The sequence below is a fragment of the Macaca nemestrina genome, chromosome 4 (assembly GCF_043159975.1).
Source record: "Macaca nemestrina isolate mMacNem1 chromosome 4, mMacNem.hap1, whole genome shotgun sequence".
Lineage (NCBI taxonomy): Eukaryota > Metazoa > Chordata > Mammalia > Primates > Cercopithecidae > Macaca > Macaca nemestrina.
In genome coordinates this window covers 28,761,166-28,779,955 of record NC_092128.1, presented here as the reverse complement: position 1 = coordinate 28,779,955, position 18,790 = coordinate 28,761,166, and the positions used below count along the sequence as shown (strand labels likewise).

Below are 18,790 nucleotides of genomic sequence, written 5' to 3'. Positions count from 1 at the left end.
TTCTCTTTTCCAATACTTCATTTATTTCCTTCAGAGCAATGCAATGATAATAAATAACTAATTGACCTCTTAGTCTACTGCTGTCTGTCACCCTCCTCGTGTGTGAGCTACATGAGGGCAGGGGCCGTGTCTGTGTTGCTCACTCTCTCTGCACCTGTCAGCACCGGGCACACAGAAGATTATATTTGTTAAAGGACTGTTTCTCCTCAGCCTAGTAAAATTAGGACTAGGTTTCACTTTATGTGGCAGAAGTCCACCTTACTGTGGCTTAACCAGATAGGGGTTTTATTTCTGTCATATAACAAGTAGCCATGTGAGGTGGGCAGTCCAGGGCTGGACAGTGACTCCTGGATGTACTGGGGACCCAGACCCTTCTGATCTCTTCTGCTTCACCATTCTGCTCTATTTTGACCTCTACTTTCAAGATGGCTGCTCTACCTCCCTTGTGATGGAATTCCAGGCAGGAAGAGCGAGGGGCAAACAAGTGAGCCAGCAGAGGTGGTGGGTCCAGAGACTTTGCCTTACACTATACTTGTTGAAACTGTGTCATGTGGCCATGCCCAACTGCAAGGGAGACTGGGAAATTGTTCTATAGCTGGGCATATTGCTGCCCCAAAGAAAACTGGAGTTCTGTGGGCAAGGAGGAAGGGAAGAACGGATTATTTGGAAGGAGCCAGCAGAATCTGCAGCAGCTTCTCTGAGGGGCAGGGAGGATCTGAAGAGGCCTCAGAATCTGTTTCCTGCTCTAGTTTATCAAGGACTTAATCCTAAAGCCATAGAATTTTCCAGATGTTTTAGCCCAACCCGCTCATTTTTGCAGTTATGAAGACAGGGGCCTCTGGATCACAAGGTTTGCACAAGGCCCCACGTGAATTTAACAGCTGGGAGAAGACTAAAGCCAGGGGGGTGCTCTAGTCCCAGCCCCACTGTGGCTTCCTTCCACCACAGATTGAGGGCCCACCCCTCTGGGTCTCCTCAGCCTTCAGCAAGCCCAGAGAGTTGATGGCGGGGGTTTAAGTTTATCAAATAAAAGCTCAAGATGTAGACAAGCAAGTTGTAGAGCTGTTACAGAAGAGCCTTCTCCTTTTTATAAACCTTGAACGTTTTCCCCCCCTTTTCTGAAGTATATAATGCTAAACAGCAGCTCCGTTTTTCAACATACTGCTTGGTGGTGGTTTCTTTTTTTTTTTTATTTCCAACAAACTGCTCTTTTTAGGTATGTTTTTTCATCCTTTACACCAGCAAAATTTATGAGCATTTATTTAAAAGAAAAAAGCATTGGAAAAACTGAAGAGAGAAAGAGCAATTCTACATATGGAAAGCTATAAAGAACCACAGCAAATGTGCTGCGGTTATTGCTTTCTTAAAAAAACAAACCAGGCAGGCAGTTTGGAATGTGAGGGGCCTGTGTGAGGCCAGGCTGGCCGGGAGGCCGCGGGGGCTGGGCCGGTGGCAGGGATCCAGGGAGTGCAGTGAGGGGCCCTTCACACCCCAATCCTCCTCCATGGCCCCTCTGACCGCTCCAGCGAGAAACAGGGCCAGACAGAAAAAGACTTTACTGAGAACATTTAATTTAATGTAAAAACGTTCCTTTAGGAAAACAAGAAGGCCCAGGCAGCCAGTCAGCACAGGCTGGGAGAGAATGCAGCAAACATGGGGCCTGTCGCAGCTTCCCAGACTGGTGGTGGGGACCACACCAGCACAGAGTCAACAGCAGGCAGGAGGAGGCCTGCGGGGCTCCAGGGCCAGAGGCTAGGACGGGCAAGCCAAACCGGATTTGGGAAACGTGTTATCATTTCCAAGGACTGTCCTGAGTACGTGGGGTTGGAGAACCTTGAAGGCCAAACAAGCTGCCTGGATTTGTCCTTCCGGACACCTCCCCGCCCATTATTTATTGCTGTCACTTTGTTGACGTTCCAGAGCCAGGCCTGGCTGCTGCGGCTCCCAGACCCGGTCCCAGGCATGTTGGGACACGGGCCGGCTGGGCTCTGTGGAATGTTCCCAGGCAACAGGTCCACTTCCTGGGTTGCAGCCGTGGGTCCTGCTGATACCCCTTCTGTAGCAGACTCCTCCTGCCCTGTCCTCCAGCATGGCCCACCTGCGTGGGACAGGTCTGCCCCACATCTCAAACTTGGGGGGCAAAAAATGTGGAGGAGGCCCCTGAAGGAGAACTCCAGCCTGCTTGGTTGACTGAGGTTCTTCTTCCCTGAGCTTCTAGGATGTCCTTAGTGTGAGAATCCATTTCCTCTGGTCGTCCCTTGCCAGCCTCTTGCTCTGGGGCCTGCAGTTCACCTCTTGCTCTCTCCTAACCAGCTCTGCCAAGCTCTGCAGCTCTCCGTCCGCCTTCCTTCCCTGTCAGACCACCTCTCTCAATTCCCCAAAGCATGGCTAAGACCATGGGGTAACAGTTCCCACAACTTTACTTAGGATATGGAAGGAACATACAATATAGAAAATAAAACATGGAACCAGGACGCTGGATGTGTCTGGTGTTGCAGCTGGTGGTTCATGTCCCACCACTGGTCACCCCAATAGGCCTTCACTCTCCTTGACCCTCAGCCAGCTCCCACACTGCTGGGGTGGCCTGTGCCCCCTCCCACAGTGCGGACGCCCCCCAGGTGCTCCTGATGCCTATCAGGCTCCCGGAACCCGAGGTGCACCCCTGCCCAATTCCTCTTAGTGGCAGATCTCCATTCTGAGACTGGGGCTCTGTTCTCAAAGTTCCCTAAAGACCCTGGACACTGGAGGGTTTCTCTCTTCAGGGGACCCTTCCATCAGAGAAAAATTCAGCTTCTACTTCCAGAGAAAAAATACCACTAGCCACTTTAAAGTTTGTTTGTTTGTTTTTCACTTTAAAGTTTTGACCATCCTGCAGCTTCAAAGAAAACACACCAATAGGCTCTGCTGGACACTCAGTTATAAAAGCAAAATTTAAGGAGGCCACTAACTGGACCTTGTCCTCTCAGCCTCCCACAACGCCCCCAAACCCTGGTGACCTCCCACTACCACAGCCTCAGCAGGATGCAGCCCCCCTCAACCCACACTGCCCTGGACATGCATACCCACTGCAAGCCCCAGGCCCTCCCTGGCTCAATCCTTACCTCCCTGCAAACCTGGCATCCTCTCTCCACCCTTACCAGACCTGCCACCATGGCTTGATTTGTTTTGGGGTAAAAAATTTAAGTGTGTCAGATGCAGTGGCTTATGACTGTAATCCCAGCATCTTGGGAGGCTGAGGTGGGAGGATTGCTTGAACCGGGAGTTTGAGACCAGCCTGGGTAACATGGTGAGACCTCATCTCTAAAAAAAAAAACAAAAAAAACCTTAAAAAATTAGCAGGGCGTGGTGGCGTGCACCTGTAGTCCCAGCTACCTGGGAGTCTGAGACAGGAGGATCCCTTGAACTTAAGAATTCCAGGCAGCAATGAGCTATGATCACACCACTGCACTCCAGCCTGGGAAACAGGGTAAGATCCCATCTCAAAAAAAGAAAGAAAAAGAAAAAAAGAGAGAATAAGAAAAAAAGAAAACCCAAATATCCTAGCATTGTAAAGTGTCACCACTGGAAGGGACCACGGAGATTATTCTGACCAACTCCCCTATTTAATAGATGAGGAAACCGAGGCCCAGGTACGTGAAGTGACCTGCCCAAAGTCCTATAACGAGTTTGCAGCAAACCACTTAGAAAGTATTCCTGTTTTATTTTACTCTCTCCTGAAGTTAGAGAATGTCTTTGTATCACCTGTGCACTGTTCCCAGTCACATGTAACAGAAAACCAACTTGAAAAAGCTTGAGGAAAAGAAGAAATTAATTCATTGGCCCATCCAGAGAACTGGGGTTGGGGTGGGATGTCTAAGTCCACCTGAATCATGTGGCCTCAGAGTGGGCAAGGAGTGGTCTCTAGGGGAAAATGGAGGTGCTGTTATTAGAAGGAAGAGGCTACCAGGCAGGGTGATGAGAGTGAGAGGTATGCACTGCAGTCCCTGGGCAGTTTCTCAGGCTTCCCTTCCATCCGCACAACTGTGTCATGTCCAACCCTGAACACACCTGCTGAAGGGAGGCAGCTGAAGTCTCATCTCACTATTACATCTGGCTCTTCTGACAGCACCCATCGTGTTCTCTACAGGGATCTTTCTCCACTGTCCCCTATTGATTCCTAATGTGGACAATGGGGACCAGTTCTCCTTTTGCTTCTTTGACAATCCATTTTCTAGGTTTCAGTTTGGGAGTTTCTGAGCATTGCCTTAGAGCCTCTGTCTACCATGTTTGGGGATGTTCTGGCAGCAGGGCTGTCATGGATAGTTGCCCAGTTTGTGCACTGCTCAAAGTCATCCTGCTGAGAGAAAAAGGGACTATACCTGCCCACCCAAGGAGGGGTGCTGATATGGGCTGGCTGTGTCCCCATTCTCTTCTTGAATTCCCATGTGTTGTGGGATAGACCCGGTGGGAAGTAATTGAATTATGGGGGCAGGTCTTTCCCATGCTGTTCTCCTGATAGTGAATAAGTCTCATGAGATCTGATGGTTTTTAAAAAGGGGAGTTTCCCTGCACAAACTCTCTTTGCCTGCTGCCATCCATGTAAGATGTGATTTGCTCCTCCTTGCCTTCCACCATGATCGTGAGGCTTCCCCAGCCATGTGGAACTGTTTAAGTCCAATCAAACCTCTTTCTTTTGCAAATTGCCCAGTCTCAGGTATATCTTTATCAGCAGTGTGAACATGGACCAAAATAGGTGCCTTTCTGCATTTTACACAAAGGCTCTGATAGGCTAGAATTGGTCCCCTTTTCTGAAAATGCAAACACTTTAAAAGCTTAATAGGTGCATCAGTTAGAATGCTTTTTTCAACAATAGAAACTCCAACTAACAAAAAAGAAAACTACATTCTTTCATATATATATATGACCTACATATATAGGTCATATATATATATTTATATATATGTTTAGGTCTATATATGTATTTCATATATATATAGACCTAAACATATATATAAACATACATATATATAGTCTGAAGGTGAGTCAACAGACCTGACAGTATCCAGAGAAAGGTGCCCTCTTTTTGGGAGTGGGGAAACCTTTTCTAGAAGCTTCCTTACAGGCCTCCTCTCATGTCTCATTGGCAAAGCTGGGTCATGTGCCCACCTTTAAACCACTGACTTGCAAAAGCGAATGAGATTTCTTCAATTGTCTTAGACCAGTCAGAATTTGTCCCTGAGTTGGCAATGGCAGTGTTCCTGGGGGCAGATGCTGACTCACAATCTGGTTTGTTTAGCCAGGAAGAAAAGGGGAGGGACGCTGTGGGCCACAGTCAGTGAGGTTGCTGCAGGCCTCCCACTGTTTGCGTTCTGGCACTTGCCCATGACTCATTCTTGAATCTAGATCCCAGCCTGGTGGCTTCTTTCTCATGGCAGTAGGTCCTGGTGCTCTATTTACCCAGCCCTCGGCCCGGTGGCCTCCATCTTTGCCCTTGCCTTGCTTGGACCAATGCGAAACCATCACATGGAGTGGGAAGGCAGAACCCTAGCCCTGTAACCTAGGTTACATTCTAGCAAATTGGCCTTTACCAAGAGGTACCTTTTTGACTTCCTGAGGTGGTCGGGAGGGGCCCGGAGCATCAAGCTTAGCCCGCACCCGAGACCCAAATTCCTCTGCCACGATGCTGTCCACTTTCTGCTGGTGCCGGCCCTGATGAACTTGTAGCATCAAATTCATCCTTTCCAGCCTCACAAAAAAATACATGACTCTTGGGCATCTTAAATTGCTGGCTGGAGGTACAAGAGGCTTCCCTGGTGAGTCTGCACCCTTTCCCCCAGGCTGCCCCCTTTTTCAGAGGTGTCATCTTTTCTGGAAGGAATTCACAAAAAGCCCAAGAACCAGCCAACATCCCCCAACATGTGTAGTGTGAGCAAAAGAGATTCAAAATTATAGGACAGCTTCATATTTAGGAATATTGTTTTTATAATGCAAACTAAAGGAAGACTCTACAAAACCTTCCTTCCCCATGGGGAGCAGGGTAGAGAAGCCCGAGGACCCTGTGGGGCACCAGGAAATGAGGAGTGGGGAAGACATGCCTCCTGGCCTGGGGTAATTGAATTATTTTTTTAATGTTTTAATTTCATTTTTAACTTTTTAGAGAGATGGGATCTCACTCTCTTGCCCAGGCTGGGGCAATCATGGCTAACTGCAGCCTTGGACTCCCAGGCTCAAGAGATCCTCCCGTCCCAGCCTCCTGAGTAGCTGGGACTACAGGCGCCACCATGCCCAGCTAAGGAAGTTTACAGTCTCCACGGAGAGATAAAAATAACATTCTAGGAGCAATGAAGAAGAAATCAATGTGAGTTTGTGTTCAAGCACTAAATAGTGTGATGAACACCTTTCCCCACCTGGCAAAATCCTGTCACTAAGACAAGTTAAGCCGGGCATGGTGGCCCAAGCCTAGAATCCCAACACTTTCGGAGGCCAAGGTGGGAGGGTTGTGTGAGCCCAGGAGTTCGAGACCAGCCTGAGCAACATAGCAAGACTCCATCTCTACAATAAAAATTTTAAAACTAGCCAAGTGTGGTGGTGCACACCTATAGTCTCAGCTACTCGGGAGGCTGAGGTGGGAGGACCGCTTGAGCCCAGGAGGTTGAGCCTACAGTGAGCCATGATGGTGCCACTGCTCTCCAGCCTGGGTGACAGAGCAAGAACTTGTCCTAAAAAAAAAAAAAAGCCTAGGTCAAATGTCACCTTCTTGGTAAAGTCTTCCCTGGACTTTGTGCCGCAGTGTGTGTACTTTCAGCCCTCATGGTACTTTCATTACCACATCACAGAAAATGTGCTGTTTAGGTCTCTTGCAGGGAGGAGAGCAGTCCCCAAAAGTCCTTTGCACGTCTAATCCCGTATTGGTGACAGCTTCTTGGAGGACCTGTAGAGGACCAACAAGTTAGTTGGTTACTTCTGTCTTCCCAGCCTGACTGTGAGCTCCCTGAGGTCAGAGAACATCTGTATTGGGTGTTGTGTCCGTGTGGAGCACAGTACTTGGCCCAGAAGAATAAGTATTGATTGAATAAATCGACAAAGGGGTGAGCATTTAGAGAAGGAGCAGACAGGTGAGCCAGGAAGCAGCCGGAGGAAGCTCCAGCGAGCACTGCAGCCCTGCCAGGGGCCGGTGGGGCCAGCAAGGCTGTACAGGGGAGAGCAGGAGCCTCCGCACAGCCTCCACATCTGTTAAAAGCGGGTTTAGGGCTTTCTTACCTTCCTAGAGTTAGGCTCGGGAGAGAGTTGTGGGTAAATATAAGGGGGTCACTCTGCCTTGGCATGGGAGGGTTGGCCAGCTAGGGGGTAGGGTAGGGAGGCAGTGAGAGTGGACAGAAACTAGAATGGGCACTATGGCTGTCACCAGTGCCCAAGGTCGGGGTCCTGACACAGAGCAGAGCCTCGAGATGGTGCCAGGAAAGCCCTGGGGGCCCCATGGATGAGGGTGGATTTGCTGGAGAAGTCTCTGGGGTGAGATCAGCATCCGGAACCCAGTGAATTCCCCTGCGTGGGTTCCGGTTTCTCCTGGATACTGTGCAGTCCCGACAGGGGTCTGAGTGGCTCCCCGCCGCCACATTTGCTATTCAGACGACATCTGGTTACTGTTTCTGTCAAGGGCAACCCTGACCTCAGGGCCCTGTAGCAGTGGGGGTGGAGGGAAATGCCGGCAAGGGTTAGGCTCGTGCCCCTGCTGCTGCTGTCCGGGCTGGACTCCCACAGGACCCTAAGGCCAGCAGGAGGGGGCTGGGAAGTCCCACAGAGGGGGATGTGCCCCGCACAGGGTCAGGGCAGCCTGGGCAAAGCTGGCATGGTGAGAGGCCAAACAGACGTAAAAGGTTAGTCCACTCTGCTGGTCTCTCCAAGCCATCAGGGGCCGTGGGAGGAGGAGGTGTCAGGCACTCTGCAGGTATCTGTGCCTCACACAGGTCTAATGGGGGAAAGCCTGGGCCTGCCCAAAGCCACTGTGGGGACAAGAGAGGGCAGAGGCCCGGCTTGCTCGATCCCAGGAATGAAAGGCTGGTGCTCAGGAGCACGGAACAAGGAGACGCCTAGAATGAGGCCCCAGCGGCAGCGACCACTTGGAGTCCTGGCTCCTTCTCCGCTGCCCAGTGGGCAAACAGAACCGCAGCTTTAGGCTGTGGGCAGGCAGAGTCCTGGCTGGGACTCCAGGAGGCCTCGAGCCCCCGCTGACCCTCAGGCCCCGCTGACCGTCAGGCCCTGCTGACCCCAGATGGTCGGGGGTGGAGCTCTGGCTTATCTCTCCAGCTGCCCAGTTCCCTGCCACTTTATCAGGGAGGGTGAGAGGGTGTCAGAGCTCAGAACTCCCACCCCAGCCTCCCCGTGGGACTGGACCCAGGTGCTGGGGGAGAACAGCCCTCGGGAGCAGCCAGGAGTCCTCTGTACTGGGAGGGTTTAAAAGCCGGGGGGCCGAGTCGGCGTCAGTCTGACCTTCCCTCCCGGCGGCAGCATGCGGGGGTTGCTGGTGTTGAGTGTCCTGCTGGGGGCTGTCTTTGGCAAGGAGGAATTTGTGGGGTACGGATGCGGAGAGGAGGGGGTGCTCTCTGAGGGTGATGCGGAGGACTCAGCCTCCAACCAGTGGAGGAGACAGACAGACAGACACATGGCAACACAGCCAGAGAGGATGGCCTGGCACCACCTGGGACAGCTGGCAGACGAGGAACCAGGGTTGGGAAGAGGTTGTGTCTCCCAAGACAGTCTCCTGAGCCCTGGAGAAATCTGAGCTCTGAGGAGGGTTTTCAGGAGAGGAGAAAGGAGGCGGCCTGGCTGGCTTGGAACAGAGAAATAGTTCAAACTGGGATCGAGACAGTAACAATGTCTAGAAGTTTCTAAAGATGGGGAGAGAAGGGGTGAAGGAACCCAGGCCTCTCCTTGCTGAGACCCTCAGTGCTTTCTCCTGCCTAGCCCAGAGGACCAGGCCCAGTCCAGGGATTCTGGGCTGCTGCCTCCCTCCTGCACCTGGGGAGTGCTCATGGCCAGGGCAGGTGTGGTCTTGGGTGCTCACTCCCCACTCCCACTCTGCCCAGGCATCAGGTGCTCCGAATCTCTGCAGCCGATGAGGCTCAGGTGCAGAAGGTGAAGGAGCTGGAGGACCTGGAGCATCTGCAGGTCAGAAAAGGGGAAAAGGGCTCTCCGAGGCCCCAGGGTATCAGCTGGGGCCACCCCAGGTCCCCACCAGCCTCTGCGGCCAGCTGTGCCTGAGCACTCTCCACCCAACAAGGAGACATGGAATTGACCCTGTTAGGAAGCGACTTCAACCCCACAGCTCCAGAGTCTTGCTGCCCTTGAGCACTAGGCAATGTGCCAGCCCCTTTCCAGTTCCTCCCTCTGCCTTACTGTCTCAAAGGCCTCTCACTCTGCTCCTGGGCCATTTCCCTGACTACACTGGACTCTCCAGTCCCCAGGGTTTCCCCGTCTTTCTCTGCCCCTATTTACCCTGTCCCACCCCCAATTATATGAGAACTTCTGGCACCAACAGCCCCTCCCAGGCCGGCCCTGTCCCTGCCTGCTGTCCTGGCTGCTGCCCCCAGCCCGCTGTGACCGTGCCGGCTCTTGTCCTCCCCAGCTGGACTTCTGGAGGGGCCCTGCCCACCCTGGCTCCCCCATCGACGTCCGAGTGCCCTTCCCCAGCATCCAGGCGGTCAAGATCTTTCTGGAGTCCAATGGCATCAGCTATGACACCATGATTGAGGACGTGCAGTCGCTGCTGGACGAGGAGCAGGAGCAGATGTTCGCCTTCCGGTCCCGAGCGCGCTCCACCGACACCTTTAACTATGCCACCTACCACACCCTGGAGGAGGTGAGGGCGCCCCTAGCGGCCGCTCCCCGCAGCAACCAGCTCTTCATCATGGCTGGCAGGAACGGGGCAGGGGCAGGGCCAGGGCCAGGGCCAGGGCCAGGGCCAGGGCCAGCCTGGGTGTGCGCAGCACCTGCTCTGTTTCCATGTGGCCTGTGTGGTCGTAGCTCCATTGCATTGCAGGGCTCGCAGCAGGCTGGGATGGTGGAGCTGCTAAGGGAAGCATCTGGGTACCCAGAAGCTATTAAGGCCAGTCGTCTCTTCTTCCCACCTCAGATCTATGACTTCCTGGACCTGCTGGTGGCGGAAAACCCACAACTTGTCAGCAAGATCCAGATTGGCAACACCTATGAAGGGCGTCCCATTTACGTGCTGAAGGTAACATCCACATGTGGACATACACACAGGAGAATGGACCCACACGTGGCATCCGTGATGGGCGTGGGCTGTCACGGAGAAATGACGGTCCCAGGGAACACGCTGTTAGATGGACTCCCCATGCAGACATTTGGAAAGGCCTGAGTCTCCACCCTGGTCTTCGTGTGTGTACCCCTGCCCATACACAAACTCTTAGGTGATCCAGTGTTTCCAATCAAGCGTCACTTTGTGGAAGGTATTGTGGAGTCTGGGTAGTCCAGATAAAGTGTTTTCTTGAGACAGAGTCTCACTCTGTCACCAGACTGGAGTGCAGTGGTGTGATCTCAGCTCACTGCAAGCTCCGCCTCCTGGGTTCATGCAGTTCTCCTGCCTCGGCCTCCAGAGTAGCTGAGGCTACAAGCAGGCACCACCATGCCCGGATAATTTTTTTTTTTTTTTTGAGACGGAGTCTCGCTCTGTCACCCAGGCTGGAGTACAGTGGTGCAGTGGCACGATCTCTGCTCACTACAACCTCTGTCTCCTGGGTTCAAGCGATTCCCCTGCCTCAGCCTCCCAAGTAGCTGGGATTCCAGGTGCCTGCCACCACGTCTGGCTAATTTTTTGTATTTTTAGCAGAGACAGGGTTTCACAGTATTAGCCAGGATGGTCTCGATCTCCTGACCTTGTGATCCGCCTGCCTCAGCCTCCCAAAGTGCTGGGATTACAGGCATGAGCCACTGCGCCTGGCCGATTAATTTTTATTTTTTAGTAGAGACAGGGTTTCGCCATGTTGCCCTGGCTGGTCTCAAACTCCTGGGCTCAAGTGATCTACCCACCTCAGCCTTCCAAAGTGCTGGGATTTCAGGTGTGAGCCACCACGCCTGACCCAGAGAAAGTGTTTTATTTGTGATGTCTCCCAGAGAACTGTCCAAGCAGCAGAACAGCGGAAGGGCCAGGGGCCTGGTCAAGTAATATTCACCCCAAGCTTGGGCTGAGGGCAGGAGGCTAGGCTCTGTGGGATCCCTGTCCAGCCCCCAGCCCCACACCCATCTGAGTGATGGCCCCACAAGCAGAGCCTTTACCTGAGATACACAGAGAGCACGTGGTCTCTGGCCCGGATTGGGGTCTCCTTCAGGGCAGCAAGATGAGGCCCCAGCTGTGAAATTTCCTCTGATCACTCCTCTGCTTCCTCTCCAGTTCAGCACGGGGGGCAGTAAGCGTCCAGCCGTCTGGATCGACACAGGCATCCATTCCCGGGAGTGGGTCACCCAGGCCAGTGGGGTCTGGTTTGCAAAGAAGGTAAGGTCGGGGAGGTGAGGAGGGCTCTCACCTGGTGGGGCGTTAGTGTCCAAGGCCCCCAGAAGCCTGGGCCTCCCTTTGCCCATCCAGAAGCAGTGACCACAGAGGACATGGGGGAAGGTATCCATTGCTGTGACTTGGCAGATGCCTGGCCCAGCCTACGCTGCCCCTCTGCCCCTCTAACCCCCCAGATCACTCAAGACTATGGGCAGGATGCAGCTTTCACCGCCATTCTCGACACCATGGACATCTTCCTGGAGATCGTCACCAACCCTGATGGCTTTGCCTTCACCCACAGCAAGGTACCGGCCTTCTCCTGTCCTTGGGGGAAGCGGGATGGGCCTCTGGCTTCTAAGCCGCACAAGTAGCTCACACCTAATCTCAACCCCAGATGTCAAGGGAGGAGCAACCAGACCTGTGCTCCTAGCCGAGGGTGTCTCAACTGTGGCATGATTGGCATTTGGGGTGAATGATTCTTTGTCATGGGGGCTGTCCTGTGCATCCAAGGTGTTTCTAGTATCCTAACCTTATACCCATTCAGTGCCAGTAGGAGCCCCCTCTCCAGTGGTGACAACCAAAATGTCTTCAGCTATTGCAAAATATCTCAGAGGAGGGTCAAGATTGTCCCCAGTGGATGCCCACTGCCCCAGACCTTACTTCCTGGTCCTACTTCTGTTTTTATGGCAAATAAAACATCCAACTAATGACACAGGGCCACAGTCTTGGCGGGGGACACCTCGCGGCTTCTTGGCCACATAGAACCCTCTGGCCAAATGCCATCCTATGGCCTTCCCCACTCTCCTTCACCTGATGCCCCCTCTGCTGATCTTCCTCCCCGACAACCAGCTGGGAGTGGATCCCATCCCAAGCTGTGCCTGCAGCTCAGCTCCCTATGAGGGCACTAGTGTTGAGGGCTTCCGCCTCCAGGGAGCCCCCCCCTGAGTCCACTCTGCTCTCTGCAGCCTCTGAACCACCCCCACCCAGCACCGTGACGAGCGCCACATGTGCCTCGGGGTGGCTGATCCTGTTTTCTTCCTCAGGATCGCATGTGGCGCAAGACTCGGTCCCGCACAGCAGGCTCCCTCTGTGTTGGCGTGGACCCCAACAGGAACTGGGACGCTGGCTTTGGGTGTAAGGCCCAGAGTGTCTTGGGAACAAGGATGGGACGGCCTGGAATGGCTCCTCACCACTGCTCTTGCTCCCGCCTCTCTCCTGCCCCTGCAGTGAGGGGAGGTTGGGGGGTGGCAGCTCTGCCTCTGAGGGCTCTTGGGGATGGAGGCTGTGCTCTGAGAGTTGATTGTTACTTGTCTGTAAAAGGCAAGTTCCTTGCAAATGGGCAAAGGTCTGAAATCCTATCTAGGGGGCTTCTAGCTTAACCTCAAGTCCTCCCTCCTTGGCCACGTCTCTGTGAGAACCAGTCTCCACTGAGGAGCCCGTCTTCCATCCCTGGGCGTGTCCATCAGCTGTGCCCAAACCAGGCTGGGAGGGCAGCACCCCCAGGTTATAGAAGGCCTCTGGGCTTTCCTGAATCCAGGGGTTGGAGTGAGCCCCTTCGTACCCGCCTCACCCCCAACTCCATGCAAAGAACTGGATTCCAGAAGCCACAGAAACTGGAGGAGCCACACCACCATGCCCTCTGTCCCCCCACAGTGGCCGGAGCCAGCAGCAACCCCTGCTCGCAGACTTACCATGGCAAGTTTGCCAATTCCGAAGTGGAGGTCAAGTCCATCGTGGACTTTGTGAAGGACCATGGGAACATCAAGGCCTTCATCTCCATCCACAGCTACTCCCAGCTCCTCCTGTATCCCTATGGCTACAAAACAGAACCGGCCCCTGACCAGGATGAGCTGGTAGGCACTGACCTTGGCTTGGTCCCTCGTCCCCAAGGTGGCTTCGGACAGGCCTGGGCTTTCCCCAGTTAGACCTGCGTAAGGCACAGATACCTCCAGAGTGCCCGACACCTCTTCCTCCCGCAGACCCTGATGGCTTGGGAAGACCAGCAGGGTGGACTACCATTTTTTTCTGAGAAATCGAGGCACAGAGGTGACTCGATGGAGTCACTTCTGTCATGTGACAGAGCAAGGGCCAGGGCTAGACTTCGATCTTAGGCACCACATGTGGAGGTACATGTGACTGAAGGGAAGAGAAGGCCAGCTGGCCGCACTGAAGGGCCAGAGAACTGTGCTGACAGGCCCCGGGCTGAGCTTGCAGGCTAAGCAGGCTCTGTGAGAGGCCCACGTCTGCAGGGTGCTTCTCCTGGGCTCCCCTGCCAGCCCCCAGACTACCCTGGCCATGCTGTTCCAGGAGCCTGGCCATGACAGGTGGCCTTGCTTGGTGTTTTGTCCAGGATCAGCTTTCCAAGGCTGCTGTGAAAGCCCTGGCCTCTCTCTACGGAACCAGCTTCAAGTATGGCAGCATCATCAAGGCAATTTGTAAGTGGCTGTGTGGTCTCTCTTGGTGGGCCTGTGAGGAACATCTGCTGGCTCTTCCTGACCACGGGAGTATCCCTCATGGAAGGAAGTAGCCAAGGGCGCCCAGATCTGCCAACTGCTGGCGAGGGCTGTTCTGAGGGGTGGGCAGTCCTTTTCCGGACATGAACTCTGCTCCCTTTGATACTTTCAGACAAATGTGAATTCCTCTGACAGCTCTTGTCCTCTTGTGTTAGGGCCAAGTCTAGTTTTTTGATTGGATGGGGTGGAAAGTCCTGCTGGGATTTGCAGATCACCAGGAAATTCAACTTAAAAAAACACTTCTCGGGGGCAGGGCGTAGTGGCTCACGCCTGTAATCCCGCACTTTGGGAGGCCGAGGCGGGTGGATCACGAGGTCAGGAGATTGAGACCATCCTGGCTAACACGGTGAAACCCCGTCTCTATTAAAACTGCAAAAAATTAGCCAGGCATGGTGGTGGGCGCCTGTAGTCCCAGCTACTCAGGAGGCTGAGGCACAAGAATTGCTTGAACCCGGGAGGCGGAGGTTGCAGTGAGCTGAGAGTGCACCACTGCACTCCAGCCTGGGCAAGAGAGCGAGACTCCATCTCAAAACAAAACAAAACAAACCAACAACAACAATAAAAAAAACAATTCTCCTCCAGTGCCCCTCAGTTAGAGAATAGGCCTGATTTATTCCTCACTTATTTATTCATGCACTGCCCCTGAGAGGAGCATTACTGAATCAAAATGGAATTAACTCAACAAATGTTAATTGAACATCTACTATGCACCAGGCCCTGTTTCATGCACTTGGGATATAGCCATGAATGAAATAAGCAAAGATCAGGGAACTTTCTAGCGAGGGAGACTGACAACATAAATAAGTAAATGATACAGTATGGGAGGTGACAAATGCTGGGGACGAAAACTAAAACTAGACCCGGTGAGGTGAATCAGAAACACTGGGGGTGGAGGTGGAGCAAGTGGGTTGAAGGGCAGGCCTCACTGAGAGAGTGACATTTGGGCAAATATTGAAGGAAATGGGTGGAGGATGTGGCAGCCAGGAGGCTACCCAGCTAGGAAGAGCCTTCCAGGCAGAGGAACATTCTAGAGCAAAGGCTCTACAGTGTGGTCTGGCCAGGGATGTTGCTGGAGCAACAAGACTGATGTGCCTGCCTCCAAGTACCTGAAGGTCGAAGCTGGGTAGAGGGCTGACGGGGATGAGCTGCGTACACACCTCACACGCTTCCTGCTTGAGTGCCTAGGTTTTGGTGGACAAGCGGGTCACAATCTTATCCAAGGTTGACCTCACTTTTGGACTCCAGGCCTTCTTTGGAAACTGATTCAACTCTGAGTCAAGGTTTTGCTTCATTCAACCTTGTCAAGTTAAATTCTGATATGCAGCCTACTGCTCCCTCCCAGGCCAATTCAAAAGTGGCTTCATTACCTGCTGTTAATTAGTTTCCCTGGCAAAGTTTCCTCCTAAAAGAAAGACAAGTGGCTTTTGCTTTGACTCTGGCTCTTTGCACTTTCCCCCTTGCAGACCAGAGCCCCAGGGGAACAAATCCTGGTTACCCAAGCAGGGAACTCGGGTGTATTTAGGGGCTTCACTGAAGTGGTTGTTGGACAGAGGCTGTTTTCAGAGGGGCTTGTGCAATTGCAGAGACTTTCTTGCATCCCTCAGTGAATAGGGGAACCATTGCTGGTCTCCTCTTTGGACCTCTTGGCTTAGATTTTTTAGTGGGAGTTTCTTGGAAGTGAGGCTGCTTGGTCAACAGCAGACCTTAGTAGACACTGACTCCACTCAGCATTGCACAAGGCACAGAGCTTTGGACAGTGTTGGATCGTTAACCCAACCCATGTAAATGTTCCCGAAGTGATTGACCCTTTCTCTCCTGTTTTACTCCTGCCCCAGATCAAGCCAGTGGAAGCACTATTGACTGGACCTACAGCCAGGGCATCAAGTACTCCTTCACCTTTGAGCTCCGGGACACTGGGAACTACGGCTTCCTGCTGCCGGCCTCCCAGATCATCCCCACGGCCCGAGAGACGTGGCTGGCGCTTCTGACCATCATGGAGCACACCCTGAATCACCCCTACTGAGCTGACCCTTTGACACCCTCCTTGCCCTCCTCTCTGGCCCCACCCAGGCAACCAAATAAAGTTTGAGTGTACCAGGAACAGAATCCTGGGGCTTGCATGTGGAATGCATGTGGCACGTCTGCCTCTTCAAGCTGGGGCAAAAGTGATTTAGTTCCTGCAGGCCTCACTGGAAATGTGTGGGTGGTTGGACTAGATGACCCCTACATTCCCCTGCATTCCAACGTCCTGTGAAGTCGTATCCAAGTGGCGTCTGTTTTAATTAGACCACCCTGAGTTCAGCTCACCAGTGGGATGATTTGTTCATACCTTAGTAGCAAGCAGCAGCCACAGCTGCTAACCAAATGCCTGGCACCCCACAGTGGCGTGGAATTCAGCGTGTACAAAGGTCTAGCTAGCTGTGTCCGTTCATCTATAAAAGCAACAACCTGGAAGGTGAAATATAATAATCCAGGTGGCCACTGCTGTCCAAAATAGATGTTGCAGTCAAGTAAAACCGATTACTAAAGAGCAAAATATCATCTTCCATTCCTGAATCAAATTGGAAGAAAACAATTGGGTTAAATAAAATCATTAACTGAAGATAAAGAACCAATCCAAAGGCCAATGCCAAGACATTTTAAGTTTTTAAATTTTTTTGGTAGAGACGGGGTTTTGCCATGTTGCCCAGGCTGCTCTTGAACTCCTGGGCTCAAGCAATCCTACTTTGGCCTCCCAAAGTCCTGGGATTACAGGTGTGAGTCATTGCATTTGGCCAAGATATTTTATTAACTGTATAAATTAACTATATATTCTGAAGATTTTGCCTTTAGGGATAGAAGTCATCCACTTTTCATTTGCCACATCCTTCCCAGTGTCTTCCGTACGCAGTTCTGCTCTCTCATGTTTCCATCCACCCCTTCTCCATTCTTCTGTTGAGCCCACGGCTCCCAGGATTTAGCTTCCCTTCTTCAGCTTGGCGATCCTGATGCGTGTGATATTACAATTAGCAGCTAGCATGACTACATAGGATATCCCAACTTGTTTCAAAGCAAGAATCTCCCTTTTGGGCTGGCCGCAGTGGCTCACGCCTGTAATCTCAGCACTTTGGGAGGCTGAGGTGGGCAGATCACGAGGTCAGGAGTTCAAGACCAGCCTGGCCAACATGGTGAAACCCCGTCTCTACTAAAAATACAAAAAATTAGCCAGGCATGGTGGCTATATCTGTAATCCCAGCTACTCAGGAGACTGGGCAGGAGAATACCTTCAATCCAGGAGGTGGAGGTTGCAGTGAGCTGAGATCGCGCCACTGTACTGAAGCCTGGGTGACAGAGGGAGACTCCATCTCAAAAAGAAAATTTAATTATACTTAAAAACAATAAACTTGTGAAATGGAGACATGAAAGTTGTCCATCTCAAAAAAAAAAAAAAAAGTGAAAGAAAAAAAAAAGAATCTCCCTTTTGTTTCTTCCATACGGCTTCAGACGTGAATGTGGAGCAGGGGGTTCTCCCACAGACTCCCGGGAAAGTGAGTGGACTGCGGCTGGGGTGAGGACGGCAGCTTCTCCCTCTAGCTGCCAGGCCAGGTTTCAAGAAGCACCCAGCTCTGTTGACTTGAGTCTTTTCCACATAAAATGGTGGCATGAAGGTAAAAAATGCCTTTTTTACAAAAAAGGAACATGGATGGAATTTTCATCTTGGACTTTTATTTAATATTGTTTTTGCTATCAACATTCTAAAAATAAAAAGAATGAGGGCTGGGCACAGTGACTCACACCTGTAATCCCAGCATTTTGGGAGGCTGAGGCAGGGAGATTGCTTGACCCCAGGAGTTTGAGACCAGCCTGGGCAACATAGCGAAACCCCCCCCGCCATCTGTACAAAAAATAAAAAATTAGCTGGGTGTGGTGGCATGCACCTATAGTCCCAGCCACTTGGGAAGCTGAGGTGGGAAGAACCCTTGAGCCCAGAAGTTTGCAGTTGCAGTGAGCCATGATGGCACCACTGCACTCCAACCTGGACGACAAAGTGAGACCCCGTCTCTAAAAAAAAAAAAAAAAAAGAAGAATGAGGCTCTATGTATGTGTTGTTACATTTTGTATATATTTGTTACATTGTTACATTATATTGTTTACATAAATTTATAAGCATGTAAGTTTATGAGACAAGGTAAAATGGTGTTTCAGTCTTTACAGAAAGATGACCTAAAAGATTTGACAACACCGTCTTCAAGTTATCTTTTAGAAAATGCTTCCCTTCAATCTGTTTATCAAGAGATTATAACTCTCTTTTCAAAACCCATTTTAACTGCTTAGTTTGGGTGAGTAGGAAGCTGATCATCTTTTGTTTAATGAAAACTGATAAGAGAAGAAATATTAAGTTAGCATGACAATTTATCATTTTATAAAACTGGATCACTAGACTTTGATGGTAGAATTGCTTAATTTAAAATAAACTGTGCTTCCTGACAGCAGGAACCACCTTGTTTGGCATTCAACCCCCAATAGCATTAACAGTACCTGACACATAGATGCCCAATAGATACCTGTGGAGTGAATGCTGTCTACTTTTATTAGTGAATTCATAAAATGTTATGATCTGTATGTTGTAGGCTTGCTGAAAATACCCTGCGCAAGTTATTTTGAATTCCCAGAGTTGAGCAAGTAAGTCTTAAGAAAGCTGAAGTCAAGGAATGAATGTAAATTGCACAAGGGCAAGGATTGCTTTGTTTTGTTCACCATTTAACCCCCACTGCTTGGCCAAGTGCACAGCACATAGTAATAATATTGA

At 51.6% G+C, this 18,790-nt stretch overlaps 1 protein-coding gene across 1 annotated transcript; it reads left to right on the top strand.

The window, feature by feature from the left end:
- The first annotated feature begins 8,252 nt into the window (after positions 1-8,252).
- Positions 8,253-16,210, top strand: LOC105471388 (carboxypeptidase A1). The gene is made up of 10 exons (XM_011723853.2): positions 8,253-8,553; positions 9,066-9,147; positions 9,605-9,838; positions 10,112-10,213; positions 11,390-11,491; positions 11,683-11,793; positions 12,532-12,622; positions 13,142-13,341; positions 13,839-13,923; positions 15,837-16,210. The coding sequence occupies exons 1-10, from the start codon at positions 8,489-8,491 to the stop codon at positions 16,022-16,024; spliced, it is 1,260 nt and encodes a 419-aa protein (XP_011722155.2). The 5' UTR covers positions 8,253-8,488; the 3' UTR covers positions 16,025-16,210.
- Positions 16,211-18,790: the final 2,580 nt, after the last annotated feature.

Coding starts and splice junctions, on each gene's coding strand:
- LOC105471388 (XM_011723853.2), top strand. CDS start 8,489: ATGCGGGGGTTGCTGGTGTTGAGTGTCCTGCTGGGGGCTGTCTTTGGC. Junction 11,492..11,682: donor GGGTCTGGTTTGCAAAGAAG/GTAAGGTCGGGG, acceptor CTAACCCCCCAG/ATCACTCAAGACTATGGGCA. Junction 11,794..12,531: donor TTGCCTTCACCCACAGCAAG/GTACCGGCCTTC, acceptor TTTCTTCCTCAG/GATCGCATGTGGCGCAAGAC.